The 22,759-nt window shown below is 36.3% G+C and overlaps 1 protein-coding gene across 5 annotated transcripts in view; it reads right to left on the bottom strand.

The window, feature by feature from the left end:
* The window catches only part of Smyd5 (SET and MYND domain containing, class 5), a 29,087-nt gene extending 6,714 nt beyond the window's left edge, over positions 1 to 22,373 (bottom strand). The window contains exons 1-8 of one of the 5 annotated variants that reach the window (XM_069823555.1): positions 22,351 to 22,373; positions 17,447 to 17,547; positions 13,050 to 13,177; positions 4,192 to 4,312; positions 2,905 to 3,026; positions 1,099 to 1,207; positions 771 to 899; positions 147 to 324 (exon numbers count right to left, since the gene is read on the bottom strand). In XM_069823555.1, coding sequence (XP_069679656.1) covers positions 147 to 324; positions 771 to 899; positions 1,099 to 1,207; positions 2,905 to 3,026; positions 4,192 to 4,312; positions 13,050 to 13,177; positions 17,447 to 17,518 — 859 coding nt within the window. In that variant the 5' untranslated portion in view covers positions 17,519 to 17,547; positions 22,351 to 22,373. Of the gene's footprint in view, positions 1 to 146; positions 325 to 770; positions 900 to 1,098; positions 1,208 to 2,904; positions 3,027 to 4,191; positions 4,313 to 13,049; positions 13,178 to 17,446; positions 17,548 to 21,244; positions 21,361 to 21,590; positions 21,806 to 22,137 lie in introns of those variants that run through there. The other 4 variants (XM_069823550.1, XM_069823552.1, XM_069823553.1 and 1 more) reach the window with 4 other exon arrangements.
* Positions 22,374 to 22,759: the final 386 nt, after the last annotated feature.

Here is a 22,759-nt window from a genome sequence, read left to right as displayed (position 1 = left end):
CAAGTAAATCCAAACAAGACTGTGCATGTGTGGCAGACTTAAGAGAAACTAATGCATATCTATTGACTTGGAGTGATCCACTGGATGAATAGATGAACTTTTCTATTGATATGTAGAAATGTATTAACAAGTAACATTTACTGTACCTTCATCCAGATCTTCATACACTTTGTCTATGAACGAATCAAGCTGCTGTTTATCATCACTTGCGAGCTCAAGTTCAGAAACTTTTTTCACCCATTCACTGAATGGACTAGTGCCAACACCTTGGCCATTTGTGCCTACTAGTGCAAAGAGAGACTGAAATCCATCAGGCGTGAGCCACTGAAAACAATCACAAGAAACACTAAGCACAGCAAATACAAAAATGTAGAAAAATTCATAAGAGTTGAACGTTTCCTTTTCAGACATAAGTTCTGCTCACCCGAGTAGATATCTTAAGTTAAGACTCAGCAGGAATATGCAAGGAATTATCAGTGCTTCAGTTCACAGTTTTCAATTCAGCGACTCGTACATGGTTTATACTTTTGTACATTTGTAAGTAACTCTGAGCCATCAGTTCGAAATGCACAGATTATAGTCTTCTTAAATACATGTTCTATGAATTGTGTCTGATAAGCAACAAGTTTTTAGACACGTTTTTCCTTAAAATACACTTATTTTAAGTATATGGCTTAATAATTTTAAAATTATACATTTTCACTTTAAATATCTATCTGCTTTCAACAATACATAACAACACTTCAGAGATAAATAACAAATGACAATACCTGTTGCACAGCATCACTATAAAGAGCCTGTGACACCAATTCCCGCAGCACCTGTAACTGGCCCACAAATTGCTCTCCCAGAAGTTTATGTGCTATCTCCTCTTCTTCATTCACAGTCTGGTGACAGAACTATAACACAACACAGACAAATAAAAATACCCAAGTAATTCTAAAGAAGGTGTATAGGAAAATAGTTTCAACTTTATTGTCCAGGAAAATAACTTCAATATTATTAACTTGACAGCATTTTCACAGTTTTCTGTTCAGTGAGATCTCCAGAATAGTAGTTTGTAGCGTCTAGTTTAAGAAACTATTGTAGATGACGAACCTGCATAAATAAATTCAAGGCACTAGATGGATCATCTGCTTGTCGAACTGTTGCAATCATTCGAGCCAGTATCATAATTGAAGCAGTTTCTGGAGGATAATGCATGTGTCTGCAACATAAAACAATGTCATGTAAATCATACATAAATACTTATTAACATTTACACAGTATTGTTCATACAATCATTTCACAAAAGCCTTATCAAAAGAATTGTAAAAAATGAATAAATCAATCAATCAATCAATCTTGCTATTTTTGTTACAACCTTACTAAAAGTCAGAAAAATAATGTTTCTTATTCGACTTTTTTATTTTCCAATTCTTTTGTACTTTTGAGCGCTCTCTTGATGAGTGGTAGTTTCGGTACTTTTTTAACACAACATAAAGACCTCGCAATACATTCTCCACATCTACCATCTGGGGGACGCCCTTCTGTACTGTGACAGTCCAGCAGGAGGCTTTTAGTAAGTCATGTGTGAACATTAAAAGCATTTTGGAAGTAAAGAAAAGTAGCAGAGCTCATTCGTTCAACTATAAATGGTCATGGTTTATAAGTCATTACTTCGCAGTTAGCAGTGTTCAAGACAAACAGCAAACAAGAAAAGGTGAAAATGCTTCTCGTCTATGGAAAACATGGAGGAGAAAAAAAAAAAAAAATTCTGTTCAAGCAGAGCAGCAATCAGAATGAGATATCCCGACAAGTTTGCACTTTCCTGATTAATGGTTTCTCATTTGGTTTTCGAATCTGCATGGCAGAAACTTTAATCACTAGTGCGAAATCGCAGTAAGGTTTGCATAGATGAAAATATTGAAGTTGCAATTCTCATCACAGATATTAACTCACAAGTGAGCATTCGACAACTTAGAACAATATCAAAAAAACATTTATAAATGTAAAACAAGTATATACTACATTCTTTGATGCCTTAAGTTTCATCCCTGTTTTTATATTAAAAACTGCATGGTAATGATTTCCACAATCGTGTATGGAAAGAAGACGAGAGAAATCATGAATAATTTCAAGGGAAAAATTGTTCCGGGACCGGGTATCGATCCCAGGACCTCTGGTTGAACATACCAGCGCTCTCCCAACTGAGCTACCCAGGAACTCCACCCGACACCGTCTCAACCTTTCCCTTTATATCCACACAACTCGCATGGGCTGACGAAAAGCCAGAGACCCACATCGAGTGCACACAATCTCTGTGAGACTTGGAATTGTGGTTTTCTGTTAACGTACACAGTGACGTATATATTTATACAAATCTAGTCTTTCAGGTAAAGCTCCCTGTGAAGCAGATTTGAATAATTTCAAGGGAAAAATTGTTCCGGGTCCTTGAAATTATTCAAATCTGCTTCACAGGGAGCTTTACCTGAAAGACTAGATTTGTATAAATATATACGTCACTGTGTACGTTAACAGAAAACCACAATTCCAAGTCACACAGAGATTGTGTGCACTCGATGTGGGTCTCTGGCATTTCATCAGCCCACGCGAGTTGTGTGGATATAAAGGGAAAGGTTGAGATGGTGTCAGGTGGAGTTCCTGGGTAGCTCAGTTGGGAGAGCACTGGTACATTCAACCAGAGGCCCTGGGATCGATACCTGGCCCCGGAACTATTTTTCCCTTGAAATTATTCAAATCTGCTTCACAGGGAGCATTACCTGAAAGACTAGATTTGTATGAGAGAAATCATGTTAAGGATTCTCAGAAAGCAGAGCGTAAAAATTTACTACAGACAATCCGCAGCATTTATGCTACTTCTGTTTGAAAAAAAAATATTCAATAATTAAGCAAAATACTTACTTCCAAGCTTCATTTAGTTGCTCCAGAGGATGACTGAGGTTCAGTGAAAATTTCTGGAGACAGAGTGTCTTGTGATATTGGTTCCATGCCTGGTCTCGACATGTAATGCTGCAGTATTGCACCTGCATAGGTAACACTTGCTGTAGAGCCTCGGAAAATTTTACATGCACACACGCACATACAGACGTATATAATTTTGTCTGCTTAATTATTTAGTTCTGTCATTTTTCAAGATACTATTTAAAGCATCTTTTAGACACTGCGAATTGAAAATTAGTTGCTAACAAACAAAAGAAGCAGCATCTTTTAGAAGTTTCTGCCAGCAAATTGGCTAGAGACCGAAGATGCTTGTTCAAAGCGAATAAAACCAGCATTGTGTAAATCACCCTTAACAGAAATATATGCACAGAAGGCAGAGAAGAAGACATGAGAAATACTATTAAACATTTCAACAAACATAAAATGGAATAAATAATATTTTTTATATAAAAGGATAGGACATAACATTAGAGAGGTAATGTACTGGTGCTAAATGTTCGTAATTAATGGAGAAGAAACAGTAAATAACAATGGAGAAAGATTAATTGAATTTGCTAGCGCCAATAAAATTTCAAGCATCTTTTTCCATAAAATGACAATAATAAATTCACCTGGGTCAGTCGCGGTGGTATGTTCACAAGCAGTGGTTCAAGATGTGATACTAACTCCAACCAATATTTGCTACAAATAAATGTAATTCTGCATGCACGACAAAAAAGGCAATGTGGAGTGGCTAATTACATGCATGAAGAAAATAATTCTATATAAGAACTATTTATTCCAGGAGCAAAGAGTAAAATAAGAATAATTTCTTTCAGAAGCACAGAATAAAATGATTCTATCAGGAATGAGCAGTTGACTAGGAGGATAACAAATTTCAACAGTTATGAAGAATGGAATTTTTTGAACCCTCTAGAAATTTAAAATCTGTCCAACAAAAGACTAAAGTGATGTGAACATAATACACGTGGTCTTGAGAGCTCTGAATGGTAGTTACTCAGGAAGGGATTACGCACATTCAATTCATGACTGGTATTCTAGTATAGCTTACATCACTCATCACTTTATTATTTTGCTAGATAGAGTAGGATCGATCATTTGTTTTTGAAAGTGTACAATAATTATTGCACAAAAAAATTGATATACTTATATCTTCAAGTGGTAATGAAGTAGACAACAGTATGCTTTTTTTTAACGAAACATTAATGTTTTGCAACAAAAACAAAGAGAATTTGTCTGATATCTTACCCCACACGATGGGCAACTGGAGTGTGTCTCTTTGTTTGTAGGACAGCATTGAGGGTACGGTAATACTAGGTCCTTCTTGCCTGTGAGTCTTCGTACATTTTCTTCAGCTCCTTCAAGAGGCCTAAGTATTCCGAAACACAATCAACAAACTGTATATTATTTAATTTCCTATCATAATCAAATATACATCTCACTCCACGAAATGTGTCAGAAGGACAAATGTTTGTATATATCTTAAATCTGATTAGTGAAAAGTGTTACTGGTCAGTGATGTATGCAAAGGAGGAGGGAAAGGAACTGGCCGCCCTGCCCCATTATCTCCTGGCTTAGTTGCCTCATGAATGATGCCCTATAGGTGTTACTTATGATGTTCCAAACTGCCTTCAGACGGTTGACTAAACAATAACCAAATATACATCAACACACCACTGTTAGCTGAAATATAGAATACCACTGACATAGTATGCCATCTCATAGTTTCGCAAATATATCTGTAATAAGTTCCATATTGATTCAAGAACATTTCTAAAATTTCTTTTGACACAAACTAATAATAATAGAGCTCAGAAAATGTGCCATAAGATCAAATTACTTCTCTTATTTTCTTTCACTTTTTTGCACAATATTAAACAATACAGAGTGTCCCAAATTGATATATACACATTTTGAAACACTATTTCTCAGCAACGAGATGAGACAAAAACACGATTTTTGCGGTTCTGTATTTCTTAAGCCCCCTTCCGTTACAGTACACTCCCAAAAACGACATACAACAGAGCGACATACCAACTGGATTGTTGCTAATGGAATATCATTACAGGCATGTTCAATCTGAACTCTCAGTTCCTCCAGTCTTTGCGGTTTTGTGGCGTACACTGTGTCCTTTAGAGCTCCCCATACATAGAAGTCTGGAGGGATTAATCCAGAGATCGAGGTGGGAACTCCACAGCATTTCCTCTTCATCCTATCCTTCTCTGATTGAGTGTGCGATCGAGAAAATTCCTCACATTGACATGAAAGTGAGCTAGAGCCCCATCTTGTTGAAAGTAAAACCCATTTTCATTCTCAAAAAGGTCATTAAGACGTGGAATTGTGGTTTCCAACATTTGCAGGTATTTCTTGGAATGTAAGGATTCCATTTTTGAGCTCGCAAAATTCGATGAACACTGGATTTGCTGATACCAACCTCACGAGAACATTACCTCATTGACTTCTTTGGGGATTGTGCAAAAGCCTGAATGACTGCATCAACACTCTCATTATCAGTGGAACTTCTCTTTCTTCCGCAATGCCCTTTCAACACATCTTGCACTGTTTCATCGACCTCAAACTTGTCTCGGACTTTTGTGATAGTTAACCTTGTTGGTGGTTGTGTTCCAAATTCAACCCTCCGTCGTTGAACCTCAACAACATTCTCAACTTTCCAATAACATCTCAATATCCACTTACGTTCATCGAATGATAATTGCACCGCCATGTTTGTTTATAAACAGATGAACATGCTTCCATGCTTTCCACTGTCTTCTGAATCATAAACCGCAAAAATCGTATTTCTATCTCATTTCTTTGCTGTGAAATAGTATTTCAAAGAGTGTATACATCAATTTGGGACACACCGTAGAATCAGTGGGTTTACAAATATAGATACCGAACATACAATAAGTATAATCTCATTCACAATAGCTCATCATCTAACAAAAAATTCTACCCAGCTGGTCAGAACTCTGATTTCCCTACTTCTTGAGGACAGACAAAAGCAACTCCCACCTTGGGTTGCACTCCAACATAGACATCCAAAGATACCCAAAAAAATAATCTTGTAATTAACTTAAGAGAGATTGCACAGATGGTATTCAGGAAAGGTAGCAAAGAAGATAGTATAATGAATATCTTTTTGTGACTCTTCAGCTGATTATATCATTGTAGGGCTAGAAATCTTCCCAATCCTTGAAGGCTTTCATGATCCCTTTGGAGTTTAACATCTTGCATTCAACTTCCCCATCTATTCCGTATTTTTAAGGAATTTCTGACTGCTACTTCTGTGGTGTAATAGTTTCCCAATGTGTAGTCACGTCATCTTACTTGTGTTCCAGCCTTTTGTTGTTGTTTGGTTTGCTCCCAATGATTGCTGGAAAGTTGTGTCTCTGTGATCTCTTCACTACTTCTGTGCCATTTCTGTATCATTTTCATCATGTTCTGCTGTAGTTGGATTGTGAGATGTGCTATTATCTTATATGATTTGTATTGCCTGGGTTAGGGCTCCGTCTCCTCTTTCAATCGGTCTCTCTTCCATTGTCTTTCTATTTCCTTTGCAGTTAGGGTTGTCATAGAAGAGTTTTTTTGGGGGTGGGAAGGAACTGGTTTTTTTTTTTTTTTATCAGGAGTGTCTGTTTCAACATCTTTGTCATTATCTCGACCCTTCATGTGAGATTTACAAGTAAATCCTCCATTAGTCTGTCCGAAATTGCAGTAGTCTGGATTAATTCTTTAAGGACCTGCATCATCTCTTTAATATTATTATTCAGATATATGGAACAAAATCAGTCAAATCATTTATTCTAAACGTCAAAAAAACTACTCAAAATATCATTAGGATTAAATAACTGTTCACAACTGCTGCATGCCATTAAAACTGTTATTGCCATACATCGCAACAATGCAAATATCAATCATGCATGCAAGCCTGAATATCAATAAATTAACCTCTAGAACCAGCAGAGGTCAATAAAGTTATTGTTAGTCAAATTCCAATATCACAGAGCCATTCAGAATATATCTCAATGCTCTACTCATTTTAAACTACGTACCAATTCACGAAAATTGTCGGTATTAAATATGCATGATTCAATTACAAACAGTCTCTAAAACTTAAAAGATTCCATGGAACACAAATTATACTGCATCATATTTAAGAATTGCCAGTGAATGCCAAAATACAAAATACTCAATTGTTGCAGTAACAAGTAATTTTACTAGTTAAAACACAATGAAGCTGTTCTTTGCACAAATATATTCACGTCTTTAATACACAACAAAATGAAGACCTTGCAATTTTCATTTGAGCATTTAATGTAAGAGATAAAATAAACCTGGTGGATTATTCAATTCTCCACCATGTTAATTATCATCATCGTCATCATCATCATCATCATGTTCCGTCATTTCCTTCTAGGGCATAGGGCTTCAATGAAACAGCACCATCAGACTCTTATTGCTAACTAGAATCTTTAAGCTTCCCCATATCTTCAAATCTGCTTAATGTTTAAGAATTAAATGTTCATTGGTAAAGACTGCATCATCACTAAATTAAATTATCTGTTACAGTGTCACATTATTATTATTGTTATTATTATTATTATTATTATTATCATCATCATCATCATCATCATCACCATCAACCCATTTTATAAATTCCTGTTCTTGTTTTACCTGTGACACACTGATTCTCACCAAAACAATATGGTTAATTAAACATTTTTGATGGAGTTCAAGAGCAAACTACTTTCAAATGGATATTAAGAAATTAAGAAAGTTTAATATGTAGAAATAACCGAACTTCACAGCAAAAACTATACCAAAGTTACTCTAATGTACTGAATATGTCGACAGATATCCATCTAGTCAGAAAAATATCCGAAAAAAACTCCAGGAGTACTATCCTATATGAGTTTTCAGGCTTCCATGGTGACTGTGATCAGAATTATGTTTTTGGATGTTCCAGGACATGGTAAAACACTCAAAAGCCTAATTCTGAGTAATACCATATCTTTAGGTAGCCACTACCTAAGATATTTCATACAACTTGCAAATACAAGTTTCAGACTTATTTTATAGGGATTGTGTTCAGAAGCATTCTTTTGGATATTCCACTGTATACTGTAACATAACATCTCCAATGTTTCGATACTGCATAAAGGTCCCTCCCATTTTCATGGCAAACTGGTATGACCTGAAGGGCTACCTACTCTGCTGTCGCCTATTACATCCAGTTTGAAGTAGCCATGCATAATGGGTCCAGCAGAGTATGTAGCTGATCCTTCAGATTAGGTCATACAAATATCTCTTGAAAATGGATTTTGTATGCAGTTCAGAAACGAGGAGATGTTAAGGTAAGATGGATATTCAAAAGTTAGCCTCTGAACTTGGAAAAAAATTCAAATTAATAATGGGAAAATAATGCTTAGACAGGTGTGGATGGTGTTATACTGTCAACTTTGCATTCGAAATCTTGCTACCTAATTCACGAAGAGATAATTTGTAGAAACAAAAGCCGCCCTAAATAAGGGTTCGATAGATCGGCCTACTAATCAATTCATAAAGAATAATAAGTAAACAAAACAATTTTGTGACACTTGGAAAGAAAAAGAAAAAACATTAAGATAAGAAAACGTAGGAAATCATTTACAATAAAAATTTTGTTGGGTACAAATGATTACTAATTATAGCTAAGGATGATTTTAACACGTGAGATCCTATGGCATCAATCGTTGCATCAGAAATTTTATATTGTTTAAGTTGATTTAAAGTTTTTTTTTATTCTATACTATAAATTTTCCAATTTACCGGGTGTTTCAAAATGAATATCGGGGTTTTAAGGCTTTGTAGTATTTATTAAATTTAACGTACAATTATAAATAATACACCAAATGAAAGAGCAACTCAGACAGTTTTGCTACAAGTGCTCAATGTGAGCAACATTCATCACACGGCACACATCAAGTTGATAAGCGAGTTCTTCCCAAACCTTGATCAGTGTGTCTGGAGTAATTGTTGCAGCAACTGCTTCCATCCTCTGTCTGAAGGTAGGAGGAGGGTATATTTTCCATTTTCTACATTTTTTCATCTACAATTATAGGGTTTTTTCTTAATAAAGACATTAATAAAACTACACGTTGTACAGGTTCAAAAAAATTGGAAATCAATTTGGGGGCCCATTTTGGGGCTATAACTCAAAATTTGCAGTACTTAAAAAAAATTCAAATAACTCCGTCATTTTTGTAGATAGAAGCCTAGTTCTTTCACCATTATGTTCCTAAGACATCATGCTACAAATCTACCTGTTGAATTTTGTATATCTTTAGTGGTTTATCCCGTATCATAACCTAAACTTTACTTTTCAAAAAACAAAATTGTCGAAAATTCAAAAAAAATTTTTTTTCAATAACTATTGCTTGGATAAAAAATTCATCAGACAGGAACAAGCTTCACATATTCATGGATACACAGTAAAAATTTCATAATGATAGGAGCTAAATGCACAGAGTAATTAAACGTCAACTGTGTCAACTTGCAAGAAAAAGCAACTTTAAGAAAATCACAATTAAAGTTTACATGTGTTTTCTTAGTATGCAACTTATCACAGCTGAGCTAAAACTGTCCAGGCCCGTAAGTTTCTCCTTTCTCTTCCTTTCTTCTTTGTTCTGCATGCAGTTTAGCCTGTTTTACTTCCTTCCTGTACATGTTATAGGCCACTACACGCTGTTTTTGTCTCCGGTATTTAGTTCTGATATCTTACACTTTGGCTAATGTAATGGATTTTCTTCCAAGTGAGATACCGACGTGATCTTGTTTAGAAAATTCTGTTATGGCACACCCAAAATTGTACTGAGATACAGCCATACACAAAGCTAAGGTGATTCTTCTTTTGGTCACAAATGTTGTCTTCGGACAATGTTCCCAAACCATGTGGTGAAGACACTCATTTGCATTTTGAGTCCTACCCAACAAGCATCTGTCTCACAATAAATCTGCTGCCAATCTCTGAAACACAGGTATTATTTTAGTTACCACTTTTTCAGAGAGTGCAGTTTTTATTGTTTTTTAGTGTGAGGTCCTGGTTTTCTTCCCTCTGCAATGGCTCTATTGTGGAAACACCAGTTTCTCTTACCGTCAGGATCAGATGTTGCAACAGGACATTTAGTGTGTCGTGGAACTTGATCTGTTGATCGACAGTGGTGCAGAATGGCATAGATGGATCTTTTCATTTTGCCCCTGTGTCTAACGTTGTCATAAATTGCACCTCTATAATATTTGGTGACTCTGTCAATCTTGTCTACTGTGAGAACATCCGGGGATTTTCCACCTAAACGTTCTTTTGTGGCAATATTTCTGAGGGCAGTACCCATTCTTTTTGCGACATGTTTGATGCATTCCTTCTTTCCAATTACTACATCACTCTAAACTTTATTTTCTTGAAGGTATGTAAAAGTTTTTGCATCGCCATCACTTAGCAACGTGGTATAGCGAAAACCTTGCTTTTTAGATCTATGCCATAATGTCAGTGCTGCTGTCATCTCCATCCCTTGGGATGTGCCATAGTAATTTGCCTCACACTGATGCCCTTCCTTTATATAATGAAATCTGGATCATGATCATACTCTCTTGAGTTTATGCTGCAGCATTGACAGTGCTTCGACAAAACTTCATAATCTATAACAAACCCAGTGAGAATATCAACAACACAGCCAACCATATAAGCACTAAAATGCCTTCTCTTGTGCCAACTTCCGTCATAACTAACTGCTATGTCTATTATCTTTTTACCTTCAAGCAGTGGGTTCACTTCAATATGAGCCTTCTTCACTTCTTGTCTTGCTTTGACTAACAATTGTTGGGTACTTGTTTCTGTACCCCTTTTGAACTTTTAGAAGAATGCTGTCATATGAGGTGTGCGCCATTGGTTTCATATTGAGAGCAATACAAAATCTTCATAGGGCTGCATAACCTTTGCCAATGCTAGAGATAGCTTTTACCATTCCAATGTTTACATCAAAGGTACGCCGTTTTGATTTTTCCTTACACCATTCTGAATTGTACACTGTGTGCTCCAAATCACATTCACTGCATGCAACAGATAACTGAAGTGCAAACCCAAATGTATTCCTGACTGAGACATTCAACGATTGATTTCCACAAATTTTGCAAGCAGTAGCACCAATTAGATTTTGTAAACTTTGCAAACTCAAAATCATATCATCAGGGGCCTGAGCATCATGATGAATATTCTGATGGCCTTCCTGCAGTTTTATTCTTTTAGGTACATTAGCTATACTTTCATCACTTACTGTTATTCGAAATGCTTGTTGAGAGGGTTGAATATATTGAGAATTTGTAAGCCTACCATCATCTTGTGAAGTTGAAGCAACATATTTCTGCCATCGTTTGATTCTTACACTATTCAGAAGTTTTTACTTCGATTTTCTGAGGGCTGATAGCTTTCCCATTGTTCATTAGAATATTATATATAGAATAATAAAATAAAAAATAAAGTATCAAATTACAGCACGAACCTATAGGCCTACATACAATTTTCACTCATAAAATTCGAATTTCTTTTTAGTTTCTTGGACTGTAGTTTACTAACGAAACGAATACCTAAACTAAATACTAAAACTAATTCACATGTACACTTCAAACCACTATTTCTATAATATAACTAAAAATATTATCCATACAGAGCATAAAACACGAAGGCACACGTGTAGTCAGATGTAAACAAACTGTTGAGAGCAGAGGGATAGTAAAACCATTACATCTCCTTTGGTTGAATGCTGATTGTTACTGCCATCCGGCATGCAATTTATGTACACTTTTCAATTCTGTAAGCTGCCATCTGTTGTAAATTTGTAAACTTTTGAGTAGAGCAATATTCCCGCTAAATACGAAGTTATATTGAAAAGTTACGAGTGACTGAAGAAGAGGCATGGCATCTAGACACTCAGTGACATAAGCAGGCATTTAAAAATGGCGTCTATTACGGCGCTAGGGCATGAGAGGGAGGTGGAATTTACCTAGCATACCCTCCGCTACAATTTAGGACAAAAATATTTTTTTCCATTTTTTTGTCATTTTTGACGAAAATATACCCTCCTCCTACCTTAAGTCTGGTAGGTGAACTGATAGCGGAGGTACATACACACGATGATTTATGAATCCCCAAAGGTAAAAATTGCATGGCATAAGATCTGGTGAACGTGGAGGCCATGTGAAACAAGTTCTGTCATTCGGCCCCTTTCAGCCAATCCAGCGGTCGGGTACAACATCGTTGAACCAATCGCGTACTTCCATATGCCAGTGAGGTGGCGCGCCATCTTGCTGCCAAATAAAGATTACTTGGGGCTACACGTGAAAGACTCTCTCACTCGCTCAACACGTTCTTCAGTCAATCTTGGTCGTCCCATACTCTTCCCTTTGCACAGACAGCCTGTGTTTTCAAACTGATGATACCATCTACGGATGTTATTATCACTTGGTGGATTGTAATTGAACTTAATATGAAAAGCGCGCTGCACTGTAACTACAGATTCAGTCTTTGCAAAATGTAAAACACAAAAAGCTTTCTGTTCACTAGTCGCCATCTTTGCTACTAGCGCTTTCTAACGGCATACAGAGGAAACAGTGCATGCGCATTCGTGCATACAAAACTGTTTGAGTTGCTCTTTCATTTGGTGTATTATTTATAATTGTACATTAAATGTAATAAATACTACGAAGCCTTAAAACTTCGATATTCATTTTGAAACACTGTATATCTAATAAAGCTGTGCTATATCCTGTCCTTAAGTTTAGTAGTCTGCTATTTTGAAATAAAATGCAAACGTGATCTTTATGCATAGTAAGCATACAGAATTTTAGTTCAGGATTGCAACATTTTAAATTTTCCATTATTACTTTCATTTCGTAAAATTAAATTAAAATACTTACTACAATAATCTTCACAATTCCCTCATTCCTTTTTCAGATACATTTTGTCTATGCTAACACTATAATATATTTAATTACGTTTTACTATAGTGGGGGGCCTTCAAATGTTCAAAGCAGCATACTTTCTAACAATCTATTTTGGAACCATTTCTCACCTCATACAAAAATCACATGCTAGGTAACCATATGCAGCATTCCATGCAAACTGACAGCAAACCAATGGCCTCTCTTCAAATATAACATCACCTGCCTTGATGGGCTTGACAGCAAACAAGCCTTTGCCCTGTTCAAACACAACAAACCAGTTAGAGCAATGATTCAATGATGAGCTTGACAGCAAACAAGCCTTTTCCCTGTTCAAACACAACAAACCAGTTAGAGCAAGATTCAACCAATCATACTGTATATGCGCGCATTCATTATCTTTCACATACATCTAATAAACATACACCAGATCGTCCAGTTTTAATTTCAATAACAGTTTCTGTAAGGAAAATGTCTATTTTTGTTTATAATATACAATAAAACATTGTATTATATGGTAACGAGTTCAAACACAAGTCACAACACAGAAAACAAAAAGTTACACAATTAGTGTATGTGAGTAGACCAGTGAATGAGCTATCCTACAAAATTAAAAATGTTTTCCTTTGTAAAAAAAGTTTATATATTTTATTTCAATGCCCTATGATCAGCATAGATGTGGGACGTTTTCTTTATAAACGATTATATTTTACGCACTTGAGTCTTTACTTTGTTAGAAAACACTTTCAAATTACTGGAAATAAAATTCTACTTACATAAAACCATTATGTATAATATATATTAGAGCCCTGCATTTACGAATTTGCTCGAGCGTGAGAAAGCAATCATGTAGTTGAATATTAAACCATTAAATACGTGAATATACGAGGCTAGGTTTTATCACTTACTTGGAATACGTGACAATTGCCCTAGACAACATGGATGGGGAAACTAGGCAGATTGTGGAGGCTAAACTTTTAAGCCACAAATAAAAATTATTAGGAAGCCATTAGATCTAAAATTTATGTGTTCTTGTTGACATATAAAGTCACATGATTTAATCAGGGAATTAAAGTTAATATTGATATAGTGTACAATGGCAAAAGTGCGTATTTCATTTTCAGTGACACAACATTTGAAATGTAAATCAGAATGAAACAAAAAATAAATAAATAGTACCGAAAAGAGAATGAACATAAATCAATCATTATTTAATTTCGTTGCTCTCAGTTGTTATTCTTGTATTATTTTCATTTTCGAACCAAAGAAACATTTCAATAAAGTATTGATTATCGTGTTACTGGTATATCTATTCTTGATCCAAAGACATAGTTCAATATATAAATGATTTAAGTTTCAAGTAGTGTACAAGATGAAAATGCATATTTAATCTTCAGTGATACAGCATTTTTAATAGAAGTAGAAAATAAAATTAAGCACAAAATATAATGAACAGAATGACAAATCAGAACGAACAAATATTATTCTTCATATTATTTTATTCATCATTATCCCACAGAATATATCTAATCCATTAGGTCACACAGGCTTCCAGGTTATAAGGTCCATAACAAAATGTCCACAAGCACAAAAGGTCCACATAAAAGTGTCCACAAACTAAATAGTCCAACATTTAAAGTCCTACATATAATTTGTCCAAGAAGTGAAAATGCCCAACATCTATGTGGTCCACCATATTATATAGCCCATTATATGAAAAGGTCCATACAAAAAGGTCCACATACAAAGTTGTTCAACAGAGATGAGTTACTAACTGTAATAATTTGTTGGGAATAACTATAGCAATTTGTTTGGGGTTTATCAAATGAAAGATTTGTGGACGATATCTTGGACTTAGCATCCTACATTGAAATTACTGGTCATCTGGCAACAGAGCGAAGGCGAGCAGTTCCTCCTAGATTTTCTCCTGAGACATGGAACGTCTATGAATTAGTAATTAATGGCAGACAGCGTACGAATAATGTGATTGAAGGATTCCACTCTCAATTCCAACGACTTGTGGTGGCACATCAAGTGAACATTTGGAGATTCATTACCCCATTTGCAACACAGCAAGTGGAAACAGAACATTTAGTAACCCAGATCCTTCCTAGGCGGGCATACAAATATTAAGCGGCCAGTAAATAAACGGTATATCAATAATCAAACGAGAATTTTCAACATTGTCGGTAATTACAAAGATTACAAAGATAGGAATGAAATTTTTCGATATTTTAGAGCGATATCATACCATTTTAAGTTATGTAGTGATCCTCAAGATGAACAATAGATGTATCTTTTGTAATTATGTAACATGTATAACATAATTGAAATGACAATAAATTTCTCGGCACTTTCCTTGCAGTTTTCCTTGTCTGACATTTTAGGGAAATGGACGAATTTATTTAAGTGTAGGACATTTTCAAGAAGAGTACTTGCTGACAGTGAACCTTTTCAGGTAAGGACATTTTTATGGCATGGACGAATTTTCTATGTGGACATTTCTAAATGTTGGACATTTTCGTAGAGAGGACCTATTGCAAAGTGGACCATATCTCACTTAACCGGTCACAGTAAAGAGTACTGCAGGCTGTGTGTGCTTCCAAGTAAAAACTGAAATACTGCTTCCTGTGAATCTCTTTCCACATGAGCATAGTTTACTCATCATGGATTGGAGCACTCCTCATTCGAAGAAAATGTCTTCAAGTGCAGGATCTTGGAATGAATACAAGGAAATGAAAAATTTGCATTGCAGTGCTCTTAAAAAAAAAAAAAAAAAAAACATACACAAAAATAACTTGTGAATGCTCGCATTTAAATGTATTTATTTTAACAATATTTCCATTCTCATTCTCGTTTCCATTCCTGATTTACTGTGAACCAGCCTTCAGACTGAAGTGGGAATTATGTATGAGGTGGTACCCAAAAGTTCCCGAAATGTATTAATAAATGGAATTACACTATTTCTGGACCTTATGCACCACCATCACCTTAGAAATAGTCCCCTTGTGAGTATACACAGCTCCCAGTGCTTCTTCCAAGTATTGAATGCCATCTGGAAGTCCTTTTTTTGAGAGCTTGTTCAGCACCTTCTGCGATTTTGCTTGAATTTCCTCAACTGTCTGAAATCTTCGGCCTTTCAAGTTGATTTTCATCTTGGAGAACAAAAAGAAGTCGGATGGGGCCAAATCTGGCGAATATGGTGGATGAGGAATGGTTGTCATTTTGTTTTTCTCCAGGAAGTCTTGCACAATGAAAGTTGTAGGCAGCCTTGCACTGTTGTGATGAAGAAATCAATTACCCGTGTGCCACATTTCTGGACGTTTTCTCCTCACGTTCACCCTCAACCATCTCAAGACATCACAATAGAACACTGCATTCATTGTCATAGCAGGAAGGACAAACTCCTTGTGGATAATCCCTACAATGTCGAAAAAACACACGAGCATGGACTTCACATTGTTCTTCACTTGACGGGCTTTTTTGTGGTGGGGCAAAGATGGACTTCTCTAATGAGAAGACTGCTGTTTGGTTTCATAGCCATAAACTCAACTTTCATCACCTGCGACAACCTTGGAAAGAAAGTCTAGATCATAATGAAGCTGATTCTGAAGATCCCTGCAGACTTCCAGGCGAAGCTGTCTCTACTCAGCACTCAGTAGTCGTGGAACAAACTTTTCCGCAATGCTTCTCATGTTGAGTTCATTGGACAAAATCCTCTGCCATACGACAGTCCAACAATGTCGCAGACGTCATGGATGATCTGTCTGCGATCTTACATGATCACAGCCCGAACATCAGTGACATTTTCGGGTGTAATGCCAGTTGATAGCTGTCCATAATTATCATCATCAACCAAGGTTCAGCCATTCTTAAAACACTTGAACCATTCATAGGTTTGGGTCTGGCCTAGAGCATCGTCTCCAAATGCTTGCTTCAACATTTGATGTGTTTCTGCAGAAGTTTTCCCGAGTTTGAAACAAAACTTTATGCTGCTCCCTCAAATCTGACGTTGTGAAACTGCAATGTAAGCGACACGTAACAATGGAAATATGCTCACAAATACTAAATGCGTCCACTCAGAACGAAGCCACTTGGCACACTGACTCACAAGAGATGTATGAAGTGTCACTTAGTGGCATTTTGTTGTACTAGCACTTAGTTGTGTGCCACTTATAAATTTCAGGAACTTTTGGGTACCACCTCGTATTTGACTTGAGTCTATGAAAGAGTGCAGATCTCCTCCTGTGAAGTATTGTTTATGCTAGCTAGTGTAATGTAACATTGTTCTATTCCTACTATGTTAGTATATTTCAGATATTGTTCTATTTCTATTACATTAGCATATTTCAAGTCACTATTAAAGTGTAAAATAGCCTACCTCTCTGTCATGCTTCTCATTATCAGTTAGTGGGTGTGTGACTGAAGAAGGGAAGCGCTGTTTTGTATGTTGCCACACTACAGGTCAATTTGCTAATATTTTCTTTATTATGTTAAATATATGTTAGTCCTTATACTTAACAAATACCTTTTGCTCTCCAATAACTCGTACTTCAACAGCAGGGTCGTCCATGATACTGTCATCAATGAATTCAGCCATGAATTAAATTTGAATCCTGGACAATGTAACTACAAATAAAAACAAAGAACTCAATATTAAAACCAATTACATGTAGTTAAATTTAAAGGAAACTCATCTATAAAAAGGATACGAATGTAAATTCTATTAACTCAGTTCGCATTTTCGTATCAGTCCATTCCGAAAAATAAATCCATTAAAGCATAATTTTTACTGGATGTAACATACTGTCTTGGACTTCGAAGTTAACAAAATGTCTGGCCATCAGGGTACCTCAGGTTCCGAGATTGCACTAGTGCATGGGTTTGAATCCTACAATAATTTGGTTGGGTGTTTCGAGATTTTTCCCATTTGTAAGATAAATGTCACGTAATTTCATAGCAAATCCTTGGACTCATCTCCCCAAATATCATTGCACTATCCTACTGAAGCTAGGTAACTGTGTAATTTATACAGCATCTTTAAAAACAACAAAATGTCATATATTTACAATGATATTTCCATAGAATATTTTGAATATGAGTGAACAAATTAATTCTTTACAAAAATCAAATCTAATCCTCTTGGACATTAATACACTGAGAGAAAGAAAAAGCATTACATTAATTCGCATAAATTATAAATCAAGTCAGCAATTTTTTTCAAATAATTTAATGTTCTTGATATGACCAATAATAATCTACCGAGATATTTTAAATTTTATAGAAAATTAAATGCAACATGTAGAACACTGCACAGTAGAAACAGCAGTACACACTCCCTTCACTTTACTGACTTGCAGAGGGCTGAGTATAATTCCACCTAACCCACTTACAATAGCAAGACATGAAAGGGGAGACTATAATATAAACAAACAATTCTTTCCAGATTATTACCTGATCAAAGTAGCATTCAAACGTAAAGTTTAAGTAAAAAATTATGCGAACTGAATTCAAAAGTTACGAGCTATTTTCTATGAGCTTGTTGAATTAGATAATGCTTAAAAAACAGTAACATTTACATGAAAGGTTCCATTAGCCTATTATATTTCACGTAATTTCAGAATAATTGAATTAGGAATACATAATATCCTGCACAACTCAAACTCTCTATTAAAAGATAATATTTGAAAGAAATGAAAATTAATTAATAGACCTAACAAGAAATTAAGAAAAACCATGATATTATGTTATTTTTGTAAATCAGCTTCACTATACTACAAGGGGCATTCCATGTTGATGTACACTTTCAAATTTCCCACCATCCACGGTTCGCCATTTGGCTTGTCATTACAGTTGCAAGCATGTAGCATATTGGTCTGCCCATAGGTGGCAGCACGATAGAGGAATGTACAGTAATTCCTGCAAACTACAGAGCATTTCCCCAATTGCTGTCATTACATGAGTGGACAGCATGGAGAGTGATCATCAAGGACAGAGCTGGACGATGTGGTTTCTGTGGAAAGAGGGTGTAAACACTGCAGCGATTAATGGCAGTGAAAGAGATTACTGCTCATATCCTTGCTCTGTTGTCTGTGTGATGCAGTCAGGGACTTGGGGACCCATCTGGCAGACACCTTTCCCATCATGCATTATGCGGTGCAGAGCAATTCTGGTAAGTCCTGTAGCAGCCTCCATTTCTGAGAATGTGACGCACCTGTTCTCCAGAATATGCTGCTCCACTCTAGAGATGTTGACTGGCGTTGTCACAGTCACTTTCCTTCCAGAACTGTTCCCTTCTCTGTTGATGTACAGCCACGTTTCCAGCCATCTACCCAGTTGTACACGGTTTTTCGTGACGGTGCATGCAGCGAATAAAGATTATAAAGAATGGACACTTCGCGTTGGTACCTTTGATGTAGCCGGACTGATTTCAATGACCTTCAAGCCACCTAAAGCGTGAGATTCTGCTTTCTCCCTAGCGTTGGCACTGACATCACACCAGCTATTAGTCGACACAGCGGAAATATAACACATATAATTAATATATCTAGGCACATTATGTACTCAAATAAAATCAATTGGATCCATAAAATAATAAATCCGTCATTAAATGTAATGTCTAGACTCCAGAGTTCCTTTATAATGAGAGTTGAGACGTTGACCCCAACAACAATTAAAATATGTAATGATTTGATAGCGCTGAAAATGGAAAAACAAAACTCTTACGAGAAATAAAACCATATACCTATATTATATTATATACAAATATTAAACGAATTCGATACTTAATTTTATAATGTATTATATTATTTTATAATATAATTTATGATATCTGAAATATAAAATATTATAATTACAACTAGTCTGTCACTGAGAAATAAGGAAAAGTTGTTAACTTGAATTTATTTGAAGCAAAGCGTTACTGGATTATGCAATAAGGTAGGCGATGTTTGGATCCTGTGTCTCAACCAATGAGCTGGTCTCAACTCTATTCTCAATTATTATCTTAGCGTGGCTCGATTACACTAACCTCTATCGCTTGAAAGTGGAACTAAACGCTGGCGCACAGAGAAACAAAACACAGGAAAATTCGCTCAGTGTCCATTCTTTATAATCCCTATTCGCTGGTGCATGCTCACCACACATTGCCACCAATCGCCTGTGAATATCTGCAGTGTTCACACCCTCTTTTCACAGAAACCACATCATCCAGCGCAGTCCTTGATGATCACTCTCCATGCTGTCCACTCACGTAATGACAGCAGCTGGGGAAATGCGCTGTAGTTTGCAAGAATTACTCTCCTCTGTATCGTGCTGCCACCTGCTGGCAGACAAGTGTACTACATGCTTTCAACTGTAATAACAAGCCAAATAACAGATCATGGATGGTGAGAAATTTGAAAGTGTAAATCGATATGGAATGTTCCTCATATTTTAAAGATTTCGCTCGAAGTAACCACCATTCACACCTCCAACCTTCACACTTCTTTATCCAGTTATGTCAGACTCCGACTATAACTCTCGCACTGATCCATATTTACACAGTTTGGAAAATATATTCGAGGGTTTCAAAGTTTTAAATTTCCATTCCATATAATATGTGTACCCTGCTTTTCATACTATCCCACCATAAGAAAAAATCGAAGAACCTAACAGGCCATATGATAGGCTCACACCTCCAATTCACCTGTCAGAAAAACTAAGATTTGGATCAGATACGGGGAACTCGTATTGTAAACAGAGCAGTTAGCATGAGTACCTACATACAACAGCAACTAAGGTAGGGGGAGAAGCTAAGCTTTCTGAGAGAGGCAATTCTCTTTCGCTGATTTGGATGGTCACGAACTTACCATATAATATACATTGGAGCACCACAGTTCTCGGTTTTTGGGGACATTTTTCACTAATCCTGAACGTGTGTCTGCAGAAAAGCCAGGTAACTAACTCCTGTCAGTGGCTGGGAAAGAATTTAGGAACTAATTACACAATCAATTATGGTTCCTGCCCATACCTTAACAGCAAATACTTGCTGAAAATGAGTGTTGTGGGGATTTTCTTAGGCTGGAAGTGGAAGTTGACAATACCAGTTTTTACCACAGTAGCTTCGTCGATGGCCAAAATTATTCGCGCAAAAACTGAGCACTGTTCAAGGAATCAATCCGGACAAAAGTCGGCCTAGTAACATCTCGCCATCTAAGAAGATATATTATTACCAACATAACACGCGAGAGGCCTAGGAGGCCCTTAATTCTTATTGTACACAGAGTAACACTGAAAACACAAAACTAGGAATTCTTCTTATGAATGATGACGCTTTGGTACCTACCCACATTACACAATTCCTCGGCCTCATATCACTTAAATAGTCCCCTCAACTAACCCACTAATCTTGTCACATACTTCGGCTTAATATCATTTAGTTATCTCCTCATTTAACTCATAAAGAAACACAAATCAGACGTCAGTCCCGTGTGTGGTGTGGGGCGATATCGAAGATTGGCCAAAAAAAAAAAAAGAAGTTGTGCCTCCTGTTGTAGACCTAGGCCGGGTCTGTATGATTTATAGGATATCAGTAGTGCGTTTATGAGAATTTATGTTGGCTAGATTAGAGAATAGGTTATGTTATAGGCCTAAGTGGGAGAAAGTCATCCCCTCATATAACCCACACTAACCTTGTCACACAGTTCTCGGCCTCTTTGTCATTTATCTACACCCTCACATAAGACACTTCAACCATGTCACAGTCCTCGCCTCCTACCATTTAGCTATCCTCTAATCTAAACCACTCGAAATTTGTCACAATCCTCACTCTCCTGTCAGCTAGCTATTCACACATCTAAGCAACTCTAACCACAGTCTAGTAGGCCTACATAGTCACGAAGCTCAATAAGTAGGGAATATGTATACATAGATAATTTTTAACCGCAAGGATCACTACTATCGCCTCATCACAGACAATGAGGAATAGTATCAGCTCAGTCTATTGTTCCTAGCACCCTCAACAACTCGAGCTGTGCTCTAACCGTATCGCAGTTCTCGGCTTCCTGTTCCTTAGCTATCGCCGGATAAGTCCACGTCGTGCAGAATACTTCAAATTTCGGAATAATGCGTTTCTGAAAAATTATAATCACCTTCAGAAAAACAGAACTTAGGTCAGCTGTATCGGAAAACTTCCTCAAAAGATTAGTTTGCATATAATTGAAATCAACTGACACATACCACAATAATTACCTTCGTCTTTTTTCTGCAAATAAAAAAAAATTACATATTATCATACACTCTAATGTGCTTTTACTCTGTGATTATAGCCTTTACACCTGCAAAGAACTGCAATTATCTGTTTAAACAATGTCAATCCACTATATTATACGAAATTTGCAAGTAACAAATTTCCTCAACACGTTTCATGCCGTGCCGCACATGTTTGTTTACCTTCGATTATACTCTCTGCAAAGTTGCCAACAGAAGTATACGGAAAATCGCCAAGCAGAAGTTCAAAAGTCGCCAGATTTCTTACTATCAATTGGAAATAATTTGTTTTTGTTAAGTGGCTAAATCACTATTTAAGCAACGGAAAAGGGAAAATAAATAAATTGTTGCCGAAAAACAATAAAGTTAAAAGTCGACAGATTTAGGGACAAAATCGGTACATTGGCGACACTGGCTCCCTGACATCAAACTTCCGGAAATACATGGAAGTTCAAGCTCACCAACCTATGAGACTCAACAGCTAGCAGATAGAATGTACAGGAACAGTTCTTCCCATATTAACAATTTTAAAAAATCACGAAAAGCAAAATAATATGATGTATAAACAAATATAGTTTAATAATCGTGTTAC

Source organism: Periplaneta americana, chromosome 4, assembly GCF_040183065.1.
Source record: "Periplaneta americana isolate PAMFEO1 chromosome 4, P.americana_PAMFEO1_priV1, whole genome shotgun sequence".
Taxonomy (NCBI): domain Eukaryota; kingdom Metazoa; phylum Arthropoda; class Insecta; order Blattodea; family Blattidae; genus Periplaneta; species Periplaneta americana.
Note: the sequence above shows the minus strand (reverse complement) of the source record. Positions and strands in the feature narration are given on the sequence as shown.